This window comes from Harpia harpyja, chromosome 18 (genome assembly GCF_026419915.1).
Source record: "Harpia harpyja isolate bHarHar1 chromosome 18, bHarHar1 primary haplotype, whole genome shotgun sequence".
Taxonomy (NCBI): Eukaryota; Metazoa; Chordata; class Aves; order Accipitriformes; family Accipitridae; genus Harpia; species Harpia harpyja.
In genome coordinates, this window is record NC_068957.1 from 7,940,336 (window position 1) to 7,963,652 (window position 23,317).

Sequence of the window (23,317 nt, forward strand, 5' to 3'; positions counted from 1 at the left end):
TCAAGGGCTCTTGAATCTTCAGGGGGGAAAAAAAAAAAAGAAAGAAAGAAAAAGTTCAACATCTAACCGTTGTTCCCAGGCAAGTCCTTTAATTAGAAAAACAAAAACTTTAATTGAATAATGGCTCATTTCAGTAATTCTTTCTGCCATCACTTTAGTCAGACAATAATCCAAAGTATAGCACAGCCTGCCATCAAATAATTCAAAGAAAGGTAGGACAACTGAAGCACTTAAAATTTCAGTTAAGCAATGCTTCAGAACAATTAGAAAGAATTAACATTTGTGCTCAGAAGTAATGGGGTTTTCCCACCAGACTCAATCTTGCTAACAGAGACTTCTGGTTTTCCAAACTTCCATGCAAGAACTCACGCTACAGAAGAACAAAACCCTTAACAAAAAAAAAAAAAAAGAAAAAAGAAAAATGCTTTCTTCTACCCTTGAAGTTGACAGTTGTCTCTGTTGCAAAACTATAGTCTCCGCAACCCCTCAGTGTGTTATTTTATAACCATTGTCCTGAAAACCGCTATGAGTCAAAGCCTATTCAAGCGAGGGAAAGTGACATAACCACTGGTTACCAGTAGCAATGCAATGACAATCTCTCTATCAGGGATACGCCACCAGGATTTACATAGTTACATAGCAGACACTTAAAGAGATAAGTCATGGTATAAAGGGAGGGTTTCTAGCAGCACATGAATTCAAGACAGGGAATGGAAATAGATTATCATAGAAACTGTAGTCAGCGTTTGTGCTCTGAAAGGAACTTCCACGGTTTCTATTTACAATGTATGAAAGCATCTGCAGGGCTAGCTGACAGTCTGATCACTCGGGACTGAAATGAGTCTCAAAAAAGCACTGTGAAATGTACTTCTGGGAATTCTCTTACGCCAGCAGGGAGGTGGCTGAAACATTTCAAGAGAAAAGGGCAGCCGTGCTTATTAACAACTCCTGTGGTAGAAGCTGTATGCTTAGGAGGGTTCAGAACACAGACCTTTATCCAAAGCCAGAAAACAGTTAAGACCTTATCATGGATGGCCTATGGGCAACAACTCTGTGACTTCTTAGGGGAGAAACGAGCTGCCTCTGCCTCTGCTAGTTCCTGGTATGTGTGGTGTTTGGTAAATGTTAGTACTTTGTGGGGTGTGACAGGTACAGAGTGAGCTGTACAGTCACTAGCAGCAAAATATTTTAAAGCCAAGATGCTAATTTACTGTTCACTAGAAGTCAAACAACTACAAAATATTTGATTCTGACATCAGGCCTGGCTCTACAAAGACTCTTTTAGCAAAAACAGCTGTGTAAATTGAATATACATACTCAATCTAGATATGCTGGGGTGTTTTTATATAACATGTGCTGAAAGCATAGAGTTTTCATACATTCATACATATATTCATGGATTTGGAGCAGCAGTGGGTCATGAGGTATACTTGATTAGAAAGCAAAAAAAGAAAAAGCAAAAAGTGAAAAAAAAAAAGCAACCCCCTACCTACCTGCATTGTTCATGAGATCAAGTGCGGATTTATCCTTCACTTAAACAGAAGAAGTTAAAGCTAGGAGGTGACTCACTCTGCAAAAGCACGTCTCCCTTGTATGATTTTTCTACAAAGGGAGGTTTAATTTCTTCCTTTTAATGACAATGAGCACAATACTGATCTTCTTCCAGCAGTTAATGGCTGGCATAACAGGCAGTATGAGAGCATGACTACATTCTTCAGCCTTCTTCTGGAGCTATAATCTGCATCACACTTTGAGACCACAAAAACAACCAACAAACCTGTTTCTTTCCACTCTCAAACACAACTAACCCAAGTGTGAAATTCCAACCTACTAGTCATGCTGACAAAGCTCCTTCTCTACTGGAAGCAGGGATGTGAAGTCACATCACAAATACAGCCACAGATGGCTTTTTATTTTCAAGTGCTCTGCACACACTGTAATAGTCCATAGGCAAGAAAAGATTTGGACTGATGGCCTGTGGAGTTGAGCCAACTGAAAAAAAAAAAAAGAGGGAGGTCTGACCATTACGTCAGGAAGCTGCGCTAACTTACGGTTAGAGAACAGGAAGTGAAGACGTGTGAGAAGTTCTGTGTTATTTTGCCACTGAATCTCTGAACGACTTCTGACAACTATCTTTGACTCTCCTTTTGCATTCTGCCTACTGTGACTACTCCTGCATGCACTGGGCATCTCTGCTATTATACACACATGATTTACACTGAAAAACCATCTAGTTCAAGTTCTATTTTAAATACGTTTTGACACACTAATCTTGAAAGAAAAAGCATAATGTTCCATATACTATAAAGGAAAGGAAAGAAAAGGTGTAATGGAGAAAATGGTTAGGAAATCGCTAGAATTAAGACATTCACAAATACATTATCGAGTTTAAATAAATGCATGGCACCATCAAATAGAGAAACCAACTGGATCACTGGGGTTTGTTTTTCAGGGAAAACTACCAATAGAACCTGTGAAAGGTCTTTGTTACCTATTGGTCCGTGAACATGTGTAATAAGAAAAAAACCCAGTGCCCTTCCCACGCAAACCTCCTGCCTTCCTAATTGATGACTGACGAGCGATCAGCTTGACAAGACATCGGGACTGACAAAGCGAGCATCCCATTCAAGTTGTATCTTTCACCGCGTGATACAGAAAGGGGGGATTCACAGTGTGTCCTTGAAGCATAACCAAACCTAGAGTGAGTTGGGTAAAATAATTTCTGTTCAGACATACCCAGATTCTTAGAAGGTTACTTTTGTTCTGTATTGGAATGAAAGGGCTACAGTCAGAAATTCAGTGGAATTCAAATCCCAGAGTATTTTAATTGTGAAGTAAGACGATATTTCAGTGTTGAACAAATATTTAATACATAATTCACCATGAAGTTCTGAGAAACTTAACAATCATTTGAAGGTTCATATTTTATCAAAACTCAGGCACTATCCACTAGCCACTTCCACTAGCCATTTTGGCGACAACTGCTGTTTTACTGGAAAGCTAATCTGTTAGAAGAAAAGCACAAATTAACTGTTAAGTACAGAGAAATGAAAATCCCAAGTGTTTAAGTACCCCTCAGTGTGCACGGTAAACCTCCAGTTACAGCAAACTCTTGCTTAATGTGTGGCAAGACAAACTTGAGACTAAGAGGTCCATCACCCCTTGCAGAGAACATGAGGAAAACAGTCAGGAAGCCTTTCCATTTCTGGAGAACATGGGCAATTGCTGTTACAGGAGAACAACTGAATGAATATATGCTGTCTAGAAGGTAAAGGTATTTATGGATTCTTCTACTCTGACCAGTAAAAAGTACTTTGCAAATGTCTTCAGCAATAGGTTATTTTACACCCATGCAGTGTTCCATTTGTCTGAAAAGACTTCACTTATGGTCTCAGTTGAGATACCCTTCCAGTTTGAAACCACGTAAACCTAAATATTCAGAAGGGAAAGGTTATAACAAGGAACATAAGAACATAGGTTGTTTCACAGCTTGTGATAATTTAATTCCAGAAAGAAGATGAACAAGCTTCAGAAAGTAAAACCAAAAAGAAAACATGACATTAATGCAATCTACGATCCACTTGAAGTTATAGGAGTGAATTCCTCTTTATATGCTTTGGTGTGACCTGAACACAGTAGTTAAGATGCAGCATGGATCAAACCTGGAAGTTACTGATGAGTAGCCTACAAAGCAAATGGAACATGCAGCTTTTGAACAGTGTGAAATCATGGCTGATAGGTTTATTTGAAACTACAGGACACATTCTTGCACAGGTTTTAAAAGCTTTCTGGACCACAACTATTTAGCTGTCTTTAGATTGGTAGGGACTGCTGTCAAAGAAGTCTCCTCTTAAAAAGTATGACAAGAGCCAAGTCATCCTTTCCTACACAAACTTCTGTGGGAGTGCAAAAGGCCTCCTGAATCCACGATTTTAATTTCAGTAGTTTTCTGCAGGGAGTGAGGAAGATAAAGGCAAGTTCTGCAATCACAAAAAATGAGAGAGAGAATTATGGGCGGTACTGCTGAGGTAGAAACCCTGAAAGCAGCTAGAATAAGACAATGCTTAACAATGGTAGTGGCATGTTGTTCCTAAACTGCCTTTGACAGCCAGATAAATCCTATAGTTCTAGGGTCCATGGCCTGTGCTCTTTGGGCTGTTGCTCACAGCCTCTGTATCTTTGCTGCTGGGGGAAAACTCGTTCAGGCAGTGACTGATGAATGCATCCCTTCTTGGCAAAACTCTTAGGTACATACTTGTGGTTCCATGGTGTTTAAATGAGACTTAAAACACATGCTTCAAGTTAAGGGAGTTCTTCCAAGGTTTACTCATGGGGCAAAGGAGTAGAGTAGAACAGAACAGAACAGAATAGAACAGAACAGTTCAGTTGGAAGGGACCTACAATGATCACCTAGTCCAACTGCCTGACCAATTCAGGGAACTTCAGCCCATGCTTAACTGTTTTCTTGACCCGGGGGCTTGGATATCCTCATATCTGTGACTTTCATCCCAGAAGCTGTACGTAGCCTTTTCATCCTGGGGTCTGACTTGCTCTATTAATGAGTATATAGCTGTAGTGGCCTACAAGATTACTGCCTCCTGCTGTTCGCTATCATCACAGTGCCAGAGGTTTCTGCCCAGTAGTAAGTCAGATGATTCTGTTCACATCAAACATACAGGAAATACATGAAATAAGAGGCAGGCATTTCCAGTTAGAAATCTGTGAGATTAGTGCTATTTAGCCCATTCTGAGCAACCAGATAAAGACTTAGATCTGCAATTCCATGCAGTTAGTTCTGGAAGCTCAGCTGATACTTCTTTCTTGATCCACAGACTTCCAGTTTTCTTCAAAATGAGCCTTTAAATATCTGTAGCTGTACCTCAAGTCACTTAGTGAGAAGGCAGACAGCAATTTTACTTATGCAAAACTCAAGTTCACATTTGTCACACTAGAGCGCAGGAGTGTTGTTTTTATTTTATTTTTTATTGGAGATATTGCAGAGCTCTCTTATGATACACATTGACAGGGTTTCCGGTAGCAGGCTTTCAAAAATAATTAGAGCGATGAATCATAATCAGAAATAAATGACTCTTACATCTATTAAGACAGTTATTTAAAAAATGTTTTGATGAATCATGCAAAAATGCTCACAAACAGCATTATACTTTTTCATAGATTATTTTTTGGTTTTCCTAAGTCTTATGAAAAGAGCTTGTGCTTTTAACACTTGAATTGAAAAAATATTTACAGCAGACATCATAAATGCTACACTGCAGTTCAGACAGGCAAAGTGGTGATGGTCCCCTGCTTTGCCATTTGCAAAACACGCTGAGGGCTTCAGATCTGTTCTATAAACTCCCAATTTAAAAGTGTTCAGTCCTGGATCTTCAGTATGCTCCTTTTCTCCAAATCATTCATTTCCTTCAGTATAAGGGCAACATTGTATCTCAGTTCTTGAAACTTTGCAATTGGCACCTGAAACAGAATATTCAGGTTAGAAAACATGAAACATGTTAGGAACTTTAACTAGGGCATGCCTATGGATAGGGAACATTCCGCAGTGTCAGCCCAATCTCTCTTAAAATACTTTTTTTTTTTTTTTAAAACTTAAGACAAGGATTTGAGGTTAATAAAAGTCAGTTAATTCAACTAAATCATCTGGGTGAAAAGGAAGAGTAGAATGGGGAAAAACTAGAAATAACAGCTATGTAGTACATTTTCTATACTGGCTGATGTGAGAAAGGAAGTAATCCAGAATGTAAACTGATGGCTGCTGTGGTGAAGTAAGAAAGTCACGGATTGGAAGGAAAGACAGAGACACCTGGAAGGTTGTGGAGCCTACACAATTCTCAAGCAGCGAATTCCAGATATTCTGCTTGTCCAAACTTGCAGGAGAAAGGAATTGAGCCTCAAAGCAAAACACTGGGCAACAACCTCAAGAGCAAAGAGGACACGGCACTGCCTATACATGGAAGGCAAAAGATTTTGATTAAATATACAAAATGTTTTCAACTGTGCAGGAGACTAATGGACTTTTCTTTACCATTTCAAGCCTGAGAAGCCAAATGGATGGAAATCTATTATCCGTTAAGACAGAGAACCACATCTGAGCACAGGCACAGACTGGGTGACACAGATTAACATCAGTGCAGTGCACAAATGCATGTGCTCACATGAGTACCAATAGCAGTCTAGCTAGTCCCAGGCTGCTCTGCAGAGCACTGCCTAATTTACTCTACTTCTCTGACTACACTGAAGACATGCAGTTCTTTTGACAGAGTCCCTTGTCATCCTTCTGCCTATTGTAGCACAGATATCAATTATGTGAGACGAATCCAACATCTGGTTTGCATTTTCCATATGCATCAGAAATGCATAAAAAGGCATTGTGTCCTTTTCACTCTTGACATATATACAAGACTCAAAATGCTGCAATTCCCAGTGCTCTTTAAAAAATCTTCATTGTCAGAAGTCACACTGTGATTAAAAACCAAACCAAACCCAAGAGACCAAAGAATGTAACTTCTCCCTGCAGCATACACATTTTAAAACTGTTCATAATGGAATTATCTTCTGGACCTACCATCTTACATAAGCCCTGTTATTTAGCAGGACATTCTGAATGTGTCCGAATGAAAGGAAACTGAAGAGCTGAGGACTGTATTTGCTTGCTGTCGTGGTTTAACCCCAGCCAGCAACTAAGCACCACGCAGCTGCTCACTCACTCCCCTCCCCACCCAGTGGGATGGGGGAAGAGAATCAGGAAAAAAAAAGTAAAACTCGTGGGTTGAGATAAGAACAGTTTAATAGGACAGAAAGGAAGAAAATAATAATGATAATAGTAACAATAATAAAGTGACAACAACAACAATAATAATAATAAAGAATTGGAATATACAAAACAAGTGATGCACAATGCAATTGCTCACCACTTGCTGACCAATGCCCAGTTAGTTCAGTTAGTTCCCGAGCAGTGATCCCCCCCCCCCCCCCCCCGACTCCCCCCAGTTTATATACTGGACATGGTGTCACATGGTATGGAATACCCCTTTGGCCAGTTGGGGTCAGCTGTCCTGGCTGTGTCCCCTCCCAACTTCTTGTGCCCCTCCAGCCTTCTTGCTAGCTGGGCATGAGAAGCTGAAAAATCCTTGACTTAAGTCTAAACACTACTTAGCAACAACTGAAAACATCAGTGTGTTGTCAACATTCTTCTCATACTAAATCCAAACCATAACACTATACCAGCTACTAGAAAGAAACTAACTCTATCCCAGCTGAAACCAGGACACTTGCATATGGTACCTTAAATGAAAACATAGGTTTATCCCAAAGGGCTACTAACTGCTGGAAGACCACTCATCAGATACAGAAATCATGTTTACAGCCACATCTTTGGCATTCAGATCTAAGCAGCAGCAGCAAAGAGCTGATTCTAAGAGAAGCACATTGTTTGCTATCTGGTATCGGCACTGCAGTGCATACTGGACAGGCACACTGACGTATCTCCACTGCAGAATAGCAAAGGGTCTTCCACAGTCTTACAACAAAAAAAACCCTGAAGCCAAACCAAACCAACCAGGAACAATGCCAGAAAGACCAAGACTTGACATTATATACCAGGAAATAAAGCCCCAAATCTAAACAGTAAAGAATATATACTTGTTTTTATTCTCACAAGTGAAACTTACCCTGTTATCAAGGGTTAACCTGAAGTCCATGGCATCATTTAAGTTCCATGAAGGACCTCAAACAGAGTGTATGGGATGCTCTGAGCTGAACTGTCCACAGAGGGGTGAATTTGATTTCCTGTGAATTGACACCCTCAACACTTTGCAATGTAACACAGTTTGTGCCTTCCTCAATAGCTGCCTTCTTGTGAAGCATTGTAACAGCAAAATCAGTCCACCTCTTTCAACCCACAGTGCTTTGGTGCTTCATCCAGACTACTACTAATACATGAACTGAAGCCAAAATCTTTACAGAGTTCAAATGTAACAATGCCTGCTGTGCACTGAATTCCTGTATGCACCACCATGTTATTTATAGAACAAATAGCATTCCTTTTCAAAGGTTAAAAATATGGCCATCTTCTGGCAAGCCTTTATGTACAGTGTCATAAATACTGCCACTGACTAATTCTGAGGTAAAAAGCAAAGAGTTTTTTTTACTTTCTTTCTAGCAGCAAGAACTGTACTGAAGAAAAAGAATAAAACTACCTCTGCCACAGAAGAGAACGTTACCATTCTCTAATAAATGTAGGAGGTTTAGAAGCGTATCGTACATTATATAAACTACCCCAGTAAATCTTCTGCCCTCAAGAGCCACCATCAGGTCTGAAGGTTACAGCTGTAACAAAACCATAATTTTTAATCAAACTAGATATTATGCAACAGTGCTTTTCAGTAATTACTATTCTTCTAACAAACGAGGTTTCAGCAAAACGTGTGTGTAGGAACAAGGTACAAAATTATTTTGGTTGGCATTTCATTATATATATGTGGCTACACTGAACGTGAAGGATTCCAAAGCAAACCAACCAATGATAATGCATTGTTTACAAAAGCTTTAATATTTTACATAGTAATTCAACTTTCTAAAAAGAACTTCAAGTGGTTTCTTTTTTTATTTTTTATGGCAATCAGACTTACTTCAAAGCGATGAGCTGTCCCATCTGAAAGCTTCATCATCATTAGAATGGATGGTTGAAGTGCACGGGCCAGTGAACTGAAATTATTTACATTATTAGTATTACAACAATAGACATCAGCAGTGTGACGAGTACACCATTGTACATTAACAATTTAAGATGTTCATGAAGGCTTTACATAGAACATGAGTAATTTCAGTCACAGAGTTCCGTACCTGGCTGGCTGGCAACTCATGAACATAGGAGTCCTGTCCAATTTGAGAGTATTTGAGACTAATATTTGTGTATTGAGACTAATTTTTTTTATATAATTTAGTAACTGCAAGTTAGGAGTATTTTCATTTTACATAATAATCAGTTTAGTGGAACTATGATAGGGATAAGAGCTGACCAAGTACTGCTAGTAATAATGCACAGTTTTCTTATGTAGTTTATCATGTTGCATTAACCCTTTCCATCCCTTCATACTTTCAACTGCCATCTCATTTGGGGAATCAAACTCTTCCAGTCTTCATCCTAAATTTGTGGGTTGTTATTTTATTTGATGACCCAAAGAGGGGAAATGAGTCATTCTTGTGCAGCTTCCATCAACTGATGTTGCCAAAGCCTGCTCAGGTACTGACAGGCATTACAGCCAGAAGCCGTACCTCTTTGCAGAGGCTGTTGCTGGATGATAAACAAGAAATCCCGGGGAGGAGGTTGACTGGAAAGGAAAGTAAGAGGAAGGAAAATAGAAAAGGATAATGTATTGCTCCTGTGTTATTTGGAAAACAAATCATAGGATTTGCCTGCAGCTTGCAAGCATTGTGCCTGAGGATGTTTATCTGTCCATTTTGCTCTCTTATAGGTACAGATTTTTTCTGCATAGTGATACCTGTGTGGTGCCTACAGCACTGGTCATCTCAGAGTCACCTGAACTAGTACCTTGTGGCTGTTACCATTTTCACTTAGAAGCCTTTTTTCTTGATTTCAGGAAGACTATCCCTGATTACCCATGGGCCTCTCAACTATGGCAGCAAAGACACTGCACTCTCCCTTGGATGCAGGTATTCATGAATGCAATACAAAGTCACTCACACTAACAGTTTACGCTACTGACAAATACTGGATCACCTTCCAATTTCTTTCACCCTGGTCTGTCTTGGGTAGAACTAGACAAAGACCAGGAACAGCACAGACAACAGGTTTCTCTTTCCTTCTGGCTGTAGCCAAAGATGCATCCCCCAGCTGCCTCTGCTGTGGCAGATGGCAAGAAGTTTTCACTGCAGGCAGGATGATCACAAAGGCCTTTACTCCTGTTTTGTGAAAGAAACTAGGAGGTAGATTAACAACCAGTTGCATAACTGTGGCAGTGGTGTTCTGAAGCCTTTCTTTGTAGAATCTACAGCAGACTGTACAGGTGATGGAAAGTCATTTTATTTAACATGTGCAACACACAAATAATAGTCTACTTGAGAAGTTGAATAGATGATTTCCCTCCCTTGCTCCAGTGAAACTGAGAGCTTGGCTGGCTGCATGAAGCAAAATCCATCTAATTTATTCTATCACCTCCAAGGACCTGTGGAGTTTTATCAGCTCCATTAAGTTTTAAAATATTGAAAGAGAGACTCAGACTTTGAGTGAAATGTTTCTAGCTTTAGCGATCAAAACAAATGAGGAGCCTAAAAAGTATCATTAGTAGAATATGAAGGCAGCAGCCTGTTGGCAGGTCCATGTTAACAGCAGTAACCTGTACATAAACTGACTTCTACACTGTTCAGACCCCCCCCCCCCCCGTATCTTACCATTTAATGCTACGTGCCAATTGCCAACAGCAAGATACACTTTAACACTGTTAACATTTTTAAGCAGCACAAGAAGTCAGTTTAACCTTGGGCAAAATAATTTCTAGGGTCATGCAGGATTCTCTTTTATACCTTGTGGATATAGCTACGTCCACTCTCCACTTTAAGTCCTGGACACTTGGCAGCCTACTTCTTTGCATCAGAGCTGTGCCTTCTGAAGCAGGACGCCTACAGAGTAAATCAGAAATGGGAGACTGAAATGCAAATTCATAAAAGAAACAACAATCTAAAGAGAAAATAAGATTCCTCAGAACAAACCTGTCCGGAACTTGTTTCTCTCCTACATCTATCCTCATTTAGAGAGGTCTGAATGAGTGGAGGTTTTGTGTATTTAAGACAGCTGTGCTCACACTACCCACTTTTCCTATGCTCAACTATGGTCCATGCTAAAAAAACAAAGAGACCAAGTGACTCTGTGTAATTCCAGTACACTGATGTCACTATAAAGTTTAGTAAATGTCATTGTGGTGGCTGGCATATCTATTATCTCAATTATATGCAACTGTGAGGCATAGGAAGGGATCTGCAAATATATCTTTAGCTTCATGCAGATCCAACAGGAACAAGCAACCAGGAACGAGACAGATGACTTGAGCAAAAAAGTTGCAATAAGGTCACTGTGCTCCTTCAGCAGAAAGCATCTAGTATTAGTGAGCAGCAATGTTTCAAAATAGAATAGCATCAGAGTGCACTTTGAAGCATACTTTAAAAAATAAATACATTTAAAAAAAGATAAAAATCACCCAGTGGTTCTTGCTAATCCAACATAATTTACAAACTCTAAGTTCCTCACATAACGTTCACTGCCAACCCCAGCACAATCTTCAAGATGTTTTGTCTAGTCTAATGTGTAAGAAGCCAAGGACTTCATTTATTACTCATATTGCAGGAAGAATCAGGCTGATCAAGCCTCGGTTTATTTCTGTGAGGAAATACAGTTGACAGCAATTAAACTTCAGATGGTTGACAATCTTTAAAATTTTAACAGCTTCTTAAGCTCTGGGTAGGTAAACAAGCCAAATCTGATACAAAGACATAACAACCACCCATTTTTAGTTATATATGCAGAAATATCTTCAGAATGAGGTCACTCGGCTGGTCCATTTGGGAGATAGTCTGGACTTCCGTGTTACTTACCCTTTTGTTTTGCTAAGCATCCCATGTCTCTGGAAGTTATTTACAGTACATTTCAAAGCTACTCCAGTACTCCCACTAAGGGCAGGATAAGAAACATTACATCCTTTATCCATGGTGCTAGACATAATCTAATTACAGACTTTACATCAGAAAGGAATCCTCTCTGAAAAAATCAAGGATTGTAGGAATGATAGTCTAACATCCCTACTCAGATTTTTGTGTGCAAGTTAGCTGGTGCCTTTAGAAACTGCCCAGAAAGATTAATGATTTGATAAGGTACACAGGACCGACAGGCTGAGATCCTCCAATACTCTTGCATTTATCCACAGCAACATAAGAAAGAATTCATCCTTTTTTGGGGTGGTGGGTGCTGGATGGTGTCAGAAGTGACACATATTCCTAATAGTATGGTAAAGGAATGAGCAGAAAAAAATAGATCAGCTGGTTCTCACTCACTGTCAACTACTGGATAGGAAGTAGGTCACCACAGCTGGGTGCAACCATGAGGAGCTGGAGTCTAGAATGGTCATTAGCAGGATTAAACAATAAGAACAGGCCTTTCCCTTAGTGGCAAGCTGCTGCCAGAGTATTGCTTAATTTAGGGAATGCCTTAAAATAGCCACACTGCTACCGCTTCCTTAAGACACGCTAACTCCCATCAATGGAAGATAATCCATTCAGTGCAGCACCAGCATTTTGGGGGAAGAAAGAGTAAACAGGAAGATGTTCTAGTTAGCAGTGGTGGGAAAGGTCAGCAATGCCCAAACAGAGGTGAAGCTTCTGAATATTGTTAAGCTATGGCATTTCTGTGGCCAAACCACAAAGCTTTAGTTCTGGTCAGGACTGCGCTTCAGTACCGTTCCCTCAGAAAGAGTTGTGGCTTTTATAGCTTAGTTTAAGCTTCTGTCAGCACCTTCCCAGCTTGGACGAGATGGCAGCTGGAACTGCAAGAATCATGTAAGGATGACAGAATGTGCATAGTGGCTAACATACATACAGAAATTATCCAAGCCATTAAATCAAGCCATTGATTTCTAAGAGGAACAGCAAAATGGAGCAGAAAAGACTCAGTGGAGCTTATATCCAAAACCTATAGACTATAATCACATTTTGTAAACACTCTGTGCCAACAGCTGCAATATACTGTCAGCACATAGTGCAGAAGGCAGAAGTTAGAACAAGTAAAACACCATGGATCAGCTAGAAACCACCCAAATTATACATGGAAAGGATGATACACCTGGTGACAAGAAAATCATCTGCCAAAGGATGCAACACAAGAGCACCTGAAAATGAAAGAATAGAAAATTTGGACCAGCAGCTGACCTAACTATCAAAACTAAAGACAAATTCTGGATGGTTCCCTAGGCGCATAACAAGACATGCCTAGCAGGCCACTGAACAGGGAGAATGAATAAATTAGTATGTATGACATGCTGAAAAATGGCACACAGAACGCACCCTCCTGGTAGAAACTAAAGCTACACTATTTAAAAAAAAAAAAAAAAAGCAGTACATTTATTACAAACATTCAAAGAGGGGGAAGTTAGGCTTATTCTTTCCCTTAAAAGAGAGGAGTTTTCACGCAGTTATTTGATGGTGTCAGTGTGGCAAGTTTTTGTTTCCTTTCAGTCTATATAACTTGATGGAACTGTGGGGACACAGAAATACAAATGTCAAATTTCCAGTACTTCAGAGCTGTTGTTTAGTGAACAAAATTGCAAAAATAGGATAAGATGCCAGGAAAAGTATTGAAAATGGATTTTTCTGAGTTATCTAGCTCATACTGAATTTTTGATCAGATGCTAATACTTCTCTTACCATCACAATCATATATATTTACAACTCAATAAGCATATGTATGATTCAGTGTTACATTTAAGATTATAAAAGCAGATCTGTCTAGAAATCAAATCTGAGGTGCTCTTCTCTGGTCTCAAAACACAGAGTGAGATTACACTAGATAATCACAGCTTTCGAAATGAGAAAAAGCTAAATTTTCCAGCATCGTGATTTCACAGTAAAAAACAATCATGCATGCTTCAAATGACATCTAAATTTATCCTCTTTCTCCACTGCAAACAATATTTCCACTTTGCAACCATGAATTTTGCATTCTTAACACCTATAATTCAAACAGAAGAGCAAAGAAAAGATGAGAAGGCTGAATTTATTTTTACTCCAAGAACCTTTAGCTTTAAGCCAAGCTCCTAACCAAGGAAATGAAAAATATTTTTAACTTTGGTAGCAGCATTCAGACCCTTGTGAGGGTAACTGAAATACCACAACTATGATTATCAGGATTCCATGCAGAATATCTGGAGCAGCATGGGGTTAGTGATGCTATGTGCTGAGTGACCTCAAGTTTCAAGAAGGAAAGTTTTGCATATGCAGAAAGTCCAAGCAATTTCTAAATGTAGAATAAGCTAAATATGGCTGAGCAGAGAACCATATAGAAAAAACGAATCCCTAGAATGGACAAAAGAGAGATGCGATTCAAAAAGTTCTTGATTTAATACTTTCTCTGGAGCTACTGACATATACTGCTTAGAAAATTAATTACAGCTAGCAGAGCAGTTGAAATCGCTTAGGTGTCATCAAGTCACCCAGTGTGAATTCCCAATTCAACTGTACATTAAGACTTGATTAAATGCTATCTGAGAAAGCTTCCACGAACCACAGCATGTAGAAGGCATATGTAGCTTGCCTCTCAACAAAGCAAGTCTTTCACTTTTGCTCTAACTTGTGATGATGATGATAGAAGTGCTTAGTTCTGCAACACATTTTTTATCTGTAGGTATTGATGCACCTTACAGAGTCTATAGAACATTATAAAAACTGCTGGGTGATGATCACAGAAACATTTTAAATTGGCATGAAAGCTACTTACTGCATATATAGCCATGCACGATGGACATCATGTTATGTTGATTCAAAATAATGGGACAAATCTTGTTCTCATCAATTTAGAGAATTTTGCTGTTCCTTCAATAGGCCTGGGATTTTTGTCAGCAGAGCTCTGTGCAACCCTGCTGGTTACACAATGCATGATACATGAAGACACTAACCTGTTACCAAAGACTATACTGCAAAAGTCCACAATGAAATCTTCTGGTATCCTTAAAGAGAAAAGCATATAAAAGAGTTAAGTTTTTTTTGTAACCACAAATATATGGCCTTAGCTAAAAAAAAAAAAAGACCCAACCTATTATAGAACACAAAAAATGTGTCAACTTTTTCCATCTTCCGTTGCTTAAAACTGCCATCAGCTCTTACGTAAGCACTTCAGTCCTGTCCTACCTAGCATGGCAACAGTGAGTTTCAAAAGAACCCAGTATTTGCTTAACTTCTCTCAGTGAAGTTGAGAAAGGTTTTACTGATGGCTCTGACAAGTGCAGAAGGCAGCAATGCATACTTTCAAAAATCCTAAACATACACATTTCATTTCACTGTCACCTGAAGCGTCATGAAAAGAAGACAGAATGGATTGCTCCCTCAAAAGTAAAAACAGAGGCCCTTGTAGCTAAGATTACTTACAAAAGGAGCATATCTAACATGGGGAGGACAAGCATAAATTTGATGGGGACCATAAGAACTCGTCAGATAGAGTAACTCACACTACACCCACCCTATGCCTCTCCACTACTTTACCATTCCTCCGACACTGTTGTTGCCTTACAAACAAGCTGCTGTTAATTTTCAGTTCAATATATCAGGCTGTGAATTGCAAAGTCTGCAGAGCAAACACTATCCATTCAGCTGCCTTTGTCACAGGGACAGTAACCTCCTACAGAGAGGCAGGTTAGACAAGTGGGAGAAATAACTATTTGTGCTGCCAGTTAAATCCAGCAGTCAACATGAATCAGTGCCCAGAGACATTACTCACCAGTGGCTAGAGATACACAGCGGTATATCAAAGAAAAATCAAAGCAAACAAGGAAGTTACCTGTCCTAAAGGGCTTACAGTGTCTAATGATGGGAGAAAAAACAACTCATCAACTCACACAGTGGGAAGATGAAACAGCAGTTATTAGAGCTTGAATTCTTAATGGAAGAAGTGGGGTTAAAACACATTTTTAAACGGTGCTTGGATAAAACTGAATTCATATTAGCAATGTAGTTATCTGAGGCAAACTGGGAAGCGAGGAGGAGGAACTAGACAGTGCTTTTTTGGCTCCATGTGTCTTTCTTTCAGAAGAGACAAGACTATTTCTGCAAACATACTTTCTGTGCAAGTGTATCACTTAACCCATCCTGATGATGACCGAATATCCTCTGTATGTAGTGGCATAGCTGGAGACAGTGGGTTGCAATATGATTATTATGATACCTATCACAATGCTTGCTCGACTGCAAGAGTAAGTGTTACTCAAACAGAAGCATTAATGCTACCTTTGAGCTTGCATTATTTTTGCTGTGCAGTTAATGATTTTGCTGAAAATTCTGTTCCTGGCTCAAGCAGCTTACATGAGGCCTGTCACACGCTAAGCAGATCAGACACAGAACATGGCACAGCTCAGGCCTGAGCTACAGTTGGCACTCAGTTTTCAAAGGAACATTCTACAGAAGGGACTCAAACGGCAAGGAAGAAGGTGTGAGGATGTCTCAATCCCATGTTATTGGCCTGAGACATAAAGTTATTAAACAACCTGTGAGGGGAGGGAAAAAATAGCACCCACAATTTAGAGTGAATTTATTCTCACTGGCTCAGCCAGTCAGGCCAAAAAATAGGGGATATAGAATGACAACCCTGTGATACCAACAGTACTGATCTAATTAATCAGAAGTGGGCATGTCTCCCAGCCTCTCTCTCCACCAAAACTAGAAGCTGAGACCAGTGCATCACCAGGAAATTGAGAATTACAAGACTTTATATGGGTGGAATTAGTCCAATCTTCAGCTTCACTGAAGGAAACAAAATAGAATGCAGGAGAGGTGAAAAAAAGGTAACCTGGGTCAGAGCTCAAACTTTTAAAAGACACAACAAAAAAAGGGAAATAAGCCTTTTCTGCCTTAAAATGCAAAACACCTGCCCAAACACTGGGTGCCAATAATGCCAAGACTCTGCTGTTCAACCAATTACGTGTTCTTCATGCACATGGTCACAGGATGACCTACAGGAGTCACTGCAGAAGGACAAGTGTCTGAATGTAATTACTAGGTGCCTTAAAAACGAGCAGGTATTTCATCTCCAAACCCAAGTGCATTGGGAAACATAGGAAGTGACATTTCCCATAGGAATCAAAGATGCTAAAGGTACTACCAAATTTACTAAGTATCATAGCTTGAGAGTAGAATAAGCTATTTAGTCTTCTAAAAGTTTAGCCACAAGGTGAAGAGAGCTACTCACAGGAAATAAGACTGTCAGAGATGGAAGTCAGGAAGAGTCCCAACAATGTGAGAATCATGGGAGCATAGCAGCAACGAGCAGCACATAAAACATACAAGTCTGCAAGCAACACAAATGCAGTTACCTGAACTATTGCTGCTATATCAGTCATGTTAACCAGAACAAGATAAAAAAGATTTATGCAGATACAAAAGATATAAAAAAGATCACCCAGACTGAAAAGCATCTTCATAGTTCCATGCATAAACCATAAAGTGAGGAAAAAAACCCCAAAGCCAAATACAAAAGTGTAAGGCATTAAAGTGCAGTCAAATGACAAGGACAGGGGCCTGGGAGTCGGTATTTCTAGATACAGCCAGTGTACACAGTCCAACCAGTGACATCTGGCCCTCCTGTATACCAGCTTTCTCCACTGCTCAACAGAGGAATATTCACCCATCCCCAGAGAACTTGGCATGGAGCTTTTAGTACTCTTCATTATTCCTTAATCACACTGAACACATTCTGTGAGCACCTCAAGGAACACCAACTCCCACTGGGTCAAAAGCAATTCATCGGTTTCTTACTGACCTACTTTAACCTGGGTGTAAACTCCATGACGTGGCAGAGGAAGCAGCTTGCATTTTAGCTCACAAGACAAAAGGCAGGCTGAACTCCAGCACTGAGCTGCAGACAAAATTGTATCAACTGGCAAGGCACCTTTCATCATGGCCCCAATTACACCTTTCACCGATTACATCCCAATTACATGTCTAAATCTGCAGCTTTAATTTGCCTGAAGTTGCTCATAAAGTAAATTATGCTTATAAGTCTGCAGAACAGTCCGAGGAGAAAGCCAATGTGCAGGTTAATAGACAAATAAGGATGAAAAAAGACAGAATTAGAAACATATCTATCTATTTCTCCTAGGCAGCAATCAGAATGCTAAGAATTATGGGAAATTAGCATTTTAAAATAATTGAGCTTTGGTGCAGAGGTTTCTCTATAGATGAAAACATCAACTGCTGTTATTCTCTCATTGCTACTGAATATGGAAATAAGGGAAAACCTATAAAGATTATTAGCATCTGATGTCTAGCTTTTAGGATATGAACTTCTATTCAGAGTTACTCTGAACAGTCTGACACAGTTTGACTAAGTCTGTAACAAACGATATCTTGGATGACGGGCAGGAGAGATCATAGCTGAACAAGGTGGTAGGATTTCATGAGCGTTATATCATTGGCCTTTCAAAGAAGAAAAAAAGTAGGGCAGTTTCTTAGCTTCTGAGATGTTACCACTGTCTTACCAAACATGTTAAAAAATACTGCAGGGCAAGGTGGGGATGGCAGAGAGAAGGTCACTCACATTTGCATAACCTACATTACAACTAAATTAGACCAATCTCCCCAGCATGTGAAATTTCCTGCTCATGCTCAGTGCTAAATCAAGTCTTACACAACACCTGTTTTTTTCCTCTGGCTTCACATGACATTTGGCAACAGATGTATTATGTGTTATTTACAGGTAATTTTTATACCAATTTTGCTGTGTAGAAAAGTTGATTTGGGGAAGCAGTTACATAAAAGTTATGAAAAAACAAACAGATTAAAAAACCAGGCATAAACAGCCATACCTGAGCTCCTTTAGGTCTTCCTTAAAAACCTAGAAAGACAAGGAAGGTGAAATTTTACAGGATGTAGTCTTGAAAGATCGTTTCTTACCTAGTGAATTAACAGTGGTTACTTGCTTGATATCTCTCCCCAAAAGTTTTAGTCTCGAGTGCCAGTAGTTTTGAAATTACGGGTTACATATCTAGAAGAAATTCCAAAAGTGTTCAATCAAGTTGTGAGAAACTGATCTTAAAGACCTAAATCTCTTGGAAGCCTTTATTTTTGAAAACAACATCTCTGCCATTTCTTTTATGTAGCTATCCATAACTTATTCTTCTTTTAGTGTAATTTTGTGCCCTTGTTCTCAAATATGTTTTGCAGTAACTTGTTTAAACTATGACAACAGAAAGGAAGTGGCAAAAGATAAGCTCTGAATACTAAAAGCATACTTCCACTAAGTTTCCTGCAATATATGAGCTTTTCCAGTATGCCTGGGTAAATATGAAAACAGTATCTTAAACAAGAGAGAGGTGCTGGAAGCCCAGAAGTGGTTCACTCACATAAAAATAAAATGAAAAAAAGAAAAAAAGTAAGGTAAAGTAACATGAAAAGGAAAGAAAATAGCCATGAAAAAGGGATAGGGGTTGGGAACATGGCAGACGCATACATATTCATACAGAACATCCATAGCATAAGCAGAAATAGCACTTTCTCCCAATTTCCGCTATATTGTTCTGGCCATAAGACCTTCCTTCCTCTATAGCAGAAGTATGAAGAAAGGCAGGCAAACAAATATGAGAAATTGTAAGTGTGGACAAAATGAGCGGTATGTGTGAATGCGCTGTTAGTGTAAGAGAGAGTTCATGCCAATGAAATAACACTTTGCAATGGTTTCTTCTGGGGTTTTAATTTAAGAGTGAAAACAAACATGCAGAGTAAACAAGATGCTGAAGCAGAAAAAGATACAGAAATCTCTTTCCCAAAGCTTAAGTACTCTTCCAAAGAGCTCACTGTAAATCTACGCAACAAGTAAAGTAAAATGGTCTAGGTTTTTATCGGTTTCTTCCAACCACTTGGAGCAACATTTTTATGTGCAGCTCCCCACCCCGGCAAATAGGGTTTAGATGGTAACTCGCGTCTGACACAGCTTTTAACTTATCAGGACTCCAAGTATTCCCAGAACTTACTTCTTGTTTGAAAGTTGATAAGGGGAGTCTCAATGCTTCTCGGAGAAGGGTATACATGCCAGAAATGAGGAAAGCAAGTTGCTCTTCTGAGAGATTAGTGCTTTCTGCAATCAGCTTGACAGATTCCTTGCAGTCTTTTCCTTCCAATGCATTAACAGTGACTGTGAATAAGAAAGAAAAGCAAGATCCCTTTAAAAAGAGGAAGACCTGGAGACCTTGAACATTAACATAAACATGTCTATGATTTTACTTGACTTAATGTACTGATGTTTTTCCTGATGTGAAATTGTCACTTCAGGTCTCTCTAAATACATCTGATCATCCACCACCACAGGTCAGTCTCAAAACACTTTACCAAGAGAACTTCAATGGATTAAGCTTTTGCATTGTAAAATTGAAGCTGTTTTCCCTGTTGAAATTTGTTCCAGTGGGATAATGCAAAAAAGGTAAAAAAATTCATCGCTCGTGAGTACAAATCCAACTTGAGCTTCTATCAGCAAACTTGTTCACATCAGGAGTCTGCTTACAGCTTAATTACACTTCTGATACACAGGATAAGAGAGGATTGAGAGAGTAAACAATTCAACACTGTTCTCCAACTTTTTACATAATTCATTTATCTTGCAATGTCAGCAGAGACAGGATTAAATGAGCAAGGAGACAAAACTAAACCTTCAAGTCTTGTAGTTTGCACAACTGCTGATAATAAAAACTTTAAAGAAAATTACTATTAACCCATGTGGCAATATTACACACTAATAACTGGTGTGGGTTTATCTCAATCTTCATCATTCAGTTATTCCTCCTTTTTCCATATATGCACTGGCTTATATAAATTTCTGTTGTCATGTCAGCCTCTGTCCTGCACTCTGATCAGTCTGGATGGTCTGCTGGAGCCACAGGAAGCCCCACTGTGGATAAAAAAAGGTTACTGACACAATCCCATTGCAGGATAGCGTCATTAGATTAGTCATTTATAATGAGCCACATTAGTGCTGTGAATAAAACAAGAAAAGTTAAAAATGTTCACCAAGTGTTACTGAAAGCCAACACTAAGAAATTAGCTTAATACCAACGTTTGGGGGGGGCGGGAGGGGAAAGGAAAAGTTTTAATCATACTGCCAGCCTTCCTTTTGGTATTAGGTGAGTTCTACTGGCTACTGTCTTCTAATTCTGGATAAATTCTCTTTGCTTTTCACATTTTTAAAAGCACACCAAATTCAGTGGCAAGTCTTGCATCATTCACGTGGCTGACTCAATTTGTCTGGTACTATCTGCATGGCAGATTTCACACAGAGTAGCTAGGATGTGCAAGGTGCTAGTACCAACCTGTCTGAAAAAGGCTCTGCTCTACAACAACAAAACTGACTTTGAAAAGAGTCTACTGGAAAGACCAAATACAGATCAGCACCGAGGGCTGTCTATTAGAGCATGCACAGAGCAGTAAACAGGTTGCTGTCTACTTACCTACTTAAATACAACTTTGATCTTTTTCTTCAAAGAACAACAGGTTGCTTATAGTTTTTAACTAGACAGCTTTAATGACAGTATTGGTCTTTCTGTTGATGAACCCTAATGACTGGTTAAAAATCTATGTCTTCTTTTATAACCTACTTGCATGACCCTAGAATACAAATTTTTTTAGTAAGTATAGCTCAGGGAACTCAGAAATATCAGCTGTACCAACATTTCTAACAGTCAATCTGAGGGAGGAAAAAAAAAAAAGAATAACCCAAAAACTTCCCAAGAAAATCTCACTGCTGGGTCATTCATGCCTAGTAGATGATGCCTGCGGTCTCAAACTTACACCTGCAGTTTAGCAGAGCCTGCAATAACACTGGCTGGATAACCCTGTGATAATGGTGTATGCAGTTTTTACACTGTGAACTGAGCAGGCATATGAAGCAGTACCTCGTTTTTTATATTATTTAGCAACAGAGTAACAGCAACAGCCTCAAAAAACTAACTTGGTGCAAGTGCCAGAGCAATTTAGATATACTCTGTCGAAATCCACCATGTCTTCAGAGACTACTGAACCTTCAAAGGAAAAACCGCTGTCCTGCAAACTGTTAATCACAGACCAGCAAGAGCAGAAGACGACAGGAGATTTCTGCCAGCTCTGCATCACCTGGACAGCGTCTCCATCCGCTCTGGGGGACGCGGGCACTTGGGTGAATCTGCGCGGCAGAGTCACCTGCCCTGGCTGCAAGGGGCTTTCGAAGGACTGTTTGCTCCCCCTACGGTAGGAAGCATTTATTGCACACCTAAATGCAGGCGGTAATTTACACCGGAATTAAACCCAGATGGGGTTTAGGAGACCGCCAGGCTTCCTGACACTGATGTAACTTTTCAGTCTCCGTTGTTCCTGCACTAGACAGCAAATATGGTTCAACATCTGTATTTACTTTTGTCCCAAATGCCTCTGCCTATAAGTAGCTTTATTACTTTCAATTATAAGGCAACCCTGGATACATCGCTCCATTTTTGACACTGTGCAGCAACACTTTTAAGGACAAACCAGCTACCAGATGCTTTGAGTCCTTACTGGCTCGAATCAAGAAAAAAGCCTGAAAGGAAGTTAGCTGAGAGAACGGGCATGTTAAGGGTTGCAGCACTATGCCATGCTGTGCAGCAGTCGGTCCCCTCTCAGCTAGCCACAAACAAGCCGTGCTTTCACTCTGCTAATCAACTTTTCTCTTTGATTACTCTGTGATTATTTCGCATACAATAATTTACTCAACCGAGTAACTCCGATTTTGGTGGTCAGAGGTGCCATGAGAAGCCTCCCAAACAAAAATCAAATCAATCATTTTCAATCTTACAACCCCAACTTCAGTAAGACACCTGCACTTTGAGGTTCCTTTATTTTCTCCTGCACGTTATGAAAACATCCGTGGGGTCTCTGACTTTCACACGTCCTGACAGCGACTCGACCGCTGGCTCTGGGATGAGGGAGGAATGACTTTCACAGCGCTCAGTCTCACTCCGGGGGCCGTCCACAGCTGCAAAAGTCCGTACCCCATTCTCACGGATTTTACAGCGTTTTAGAACACAACCAAGGAAACCCGCCGTTGTATTTAACCCTCAGCTTTAGCTTCCCGCCGGGAAAAGCAATAGGAAGCGTCCCACGAGAGCTGCGGCCCTGCCCACGCGCGGCAGAGCGGAGCAGGCCCCCTCCGGCTGCCCTTGCCTTCCTCGAGGAACGCGGCGCCTGCCCGTCGGGTCTGGCCGGGAAATCCCTCCCGTCCCTCCGCGGCGGGGCAGCGAGGGCCCCGGGGCAGGGCGAGCCCCGGCGGCGTGCCGAGGACAGGCCACGCTCGGGCCCTACCTTTGAGGAGCCGCCGGAAGGTCTCCTGCCCCACGTCCTGCACGCCCCGGGCCATGGCCTCCACCTCGGCCGGCACCCGCGGGCCCAGGAAGCCGCCGGCGCCGCGGCCCCCGCCGCTCTCGCCGTGCCCGTAGGCCGCCGCCGCGGCCTTGCCCGCCGCCGCCGCCATAGCAGCGCGGCCACGGCTGGCGCTGACGCGCGGGGCGGAGGGCGGGGCCGCGTGCTGGGGGCG

General features: G+C 40.5%; 1 protein-coding gene across 1 annotated transcript; it reads right to left on the reverse strand.

Annotated features, from left to right (window-relative positions):
- Positions 1-4,962: 4,962 nt before the first annotated feature.
- COMMD5 (COMM domain containing 5) lies at positions 4,963-23,285 on the reverse strand. The gene is made up of 7 exons (XM_052814111.1): positions 23,086-23,285; positions 19,758-19,918; positions 18,594-18,622; positions 14,697-14,747; positions 10,564-10,659; positions 8,649-8,724; positions 4,963-5,475 (listed from the first exon to the last, which is right to left on the reverse strand). Exons 1-7 carry the CDS (start codon positions 23,252-23,254, stop codon positions 5,374-5,376), a joined length of 684 nt encoding a protein of 227 aa, XP_052670071.1. The 5' UTR covers positions 23,255-23,285; the 3' UTR covers positions 4,963-5,373.
- Positions 23,286-23,317: the final 32 nt, after the last annotated feature.

Bases quoted from the DNA above. Each gene is read 5' to 3' on its own strand.
- COMMD5 (XM_052814111.1), bottom strand. From the start codon at position 23,254: ATGGCGGCGGCGGCGGGCAAGGCCGCGGCGGCGGCCTACGGGCACGGC. The intron at 18,623-19,757 runs GTAAGTTCTGGG...TTGTCTTTCTAG, and splicing joins TATCAACTTTCAAACAAGAA to GTTTTTAAGGAAGACCTAAA. The intron at 5,476-8,648 runs GTAAGTCTGATT...ATTCTGTTTCAG, and splicing joins GGACAGCTCATCGCTTTGAA to GTGCCAATTGCAAAGTTTCA.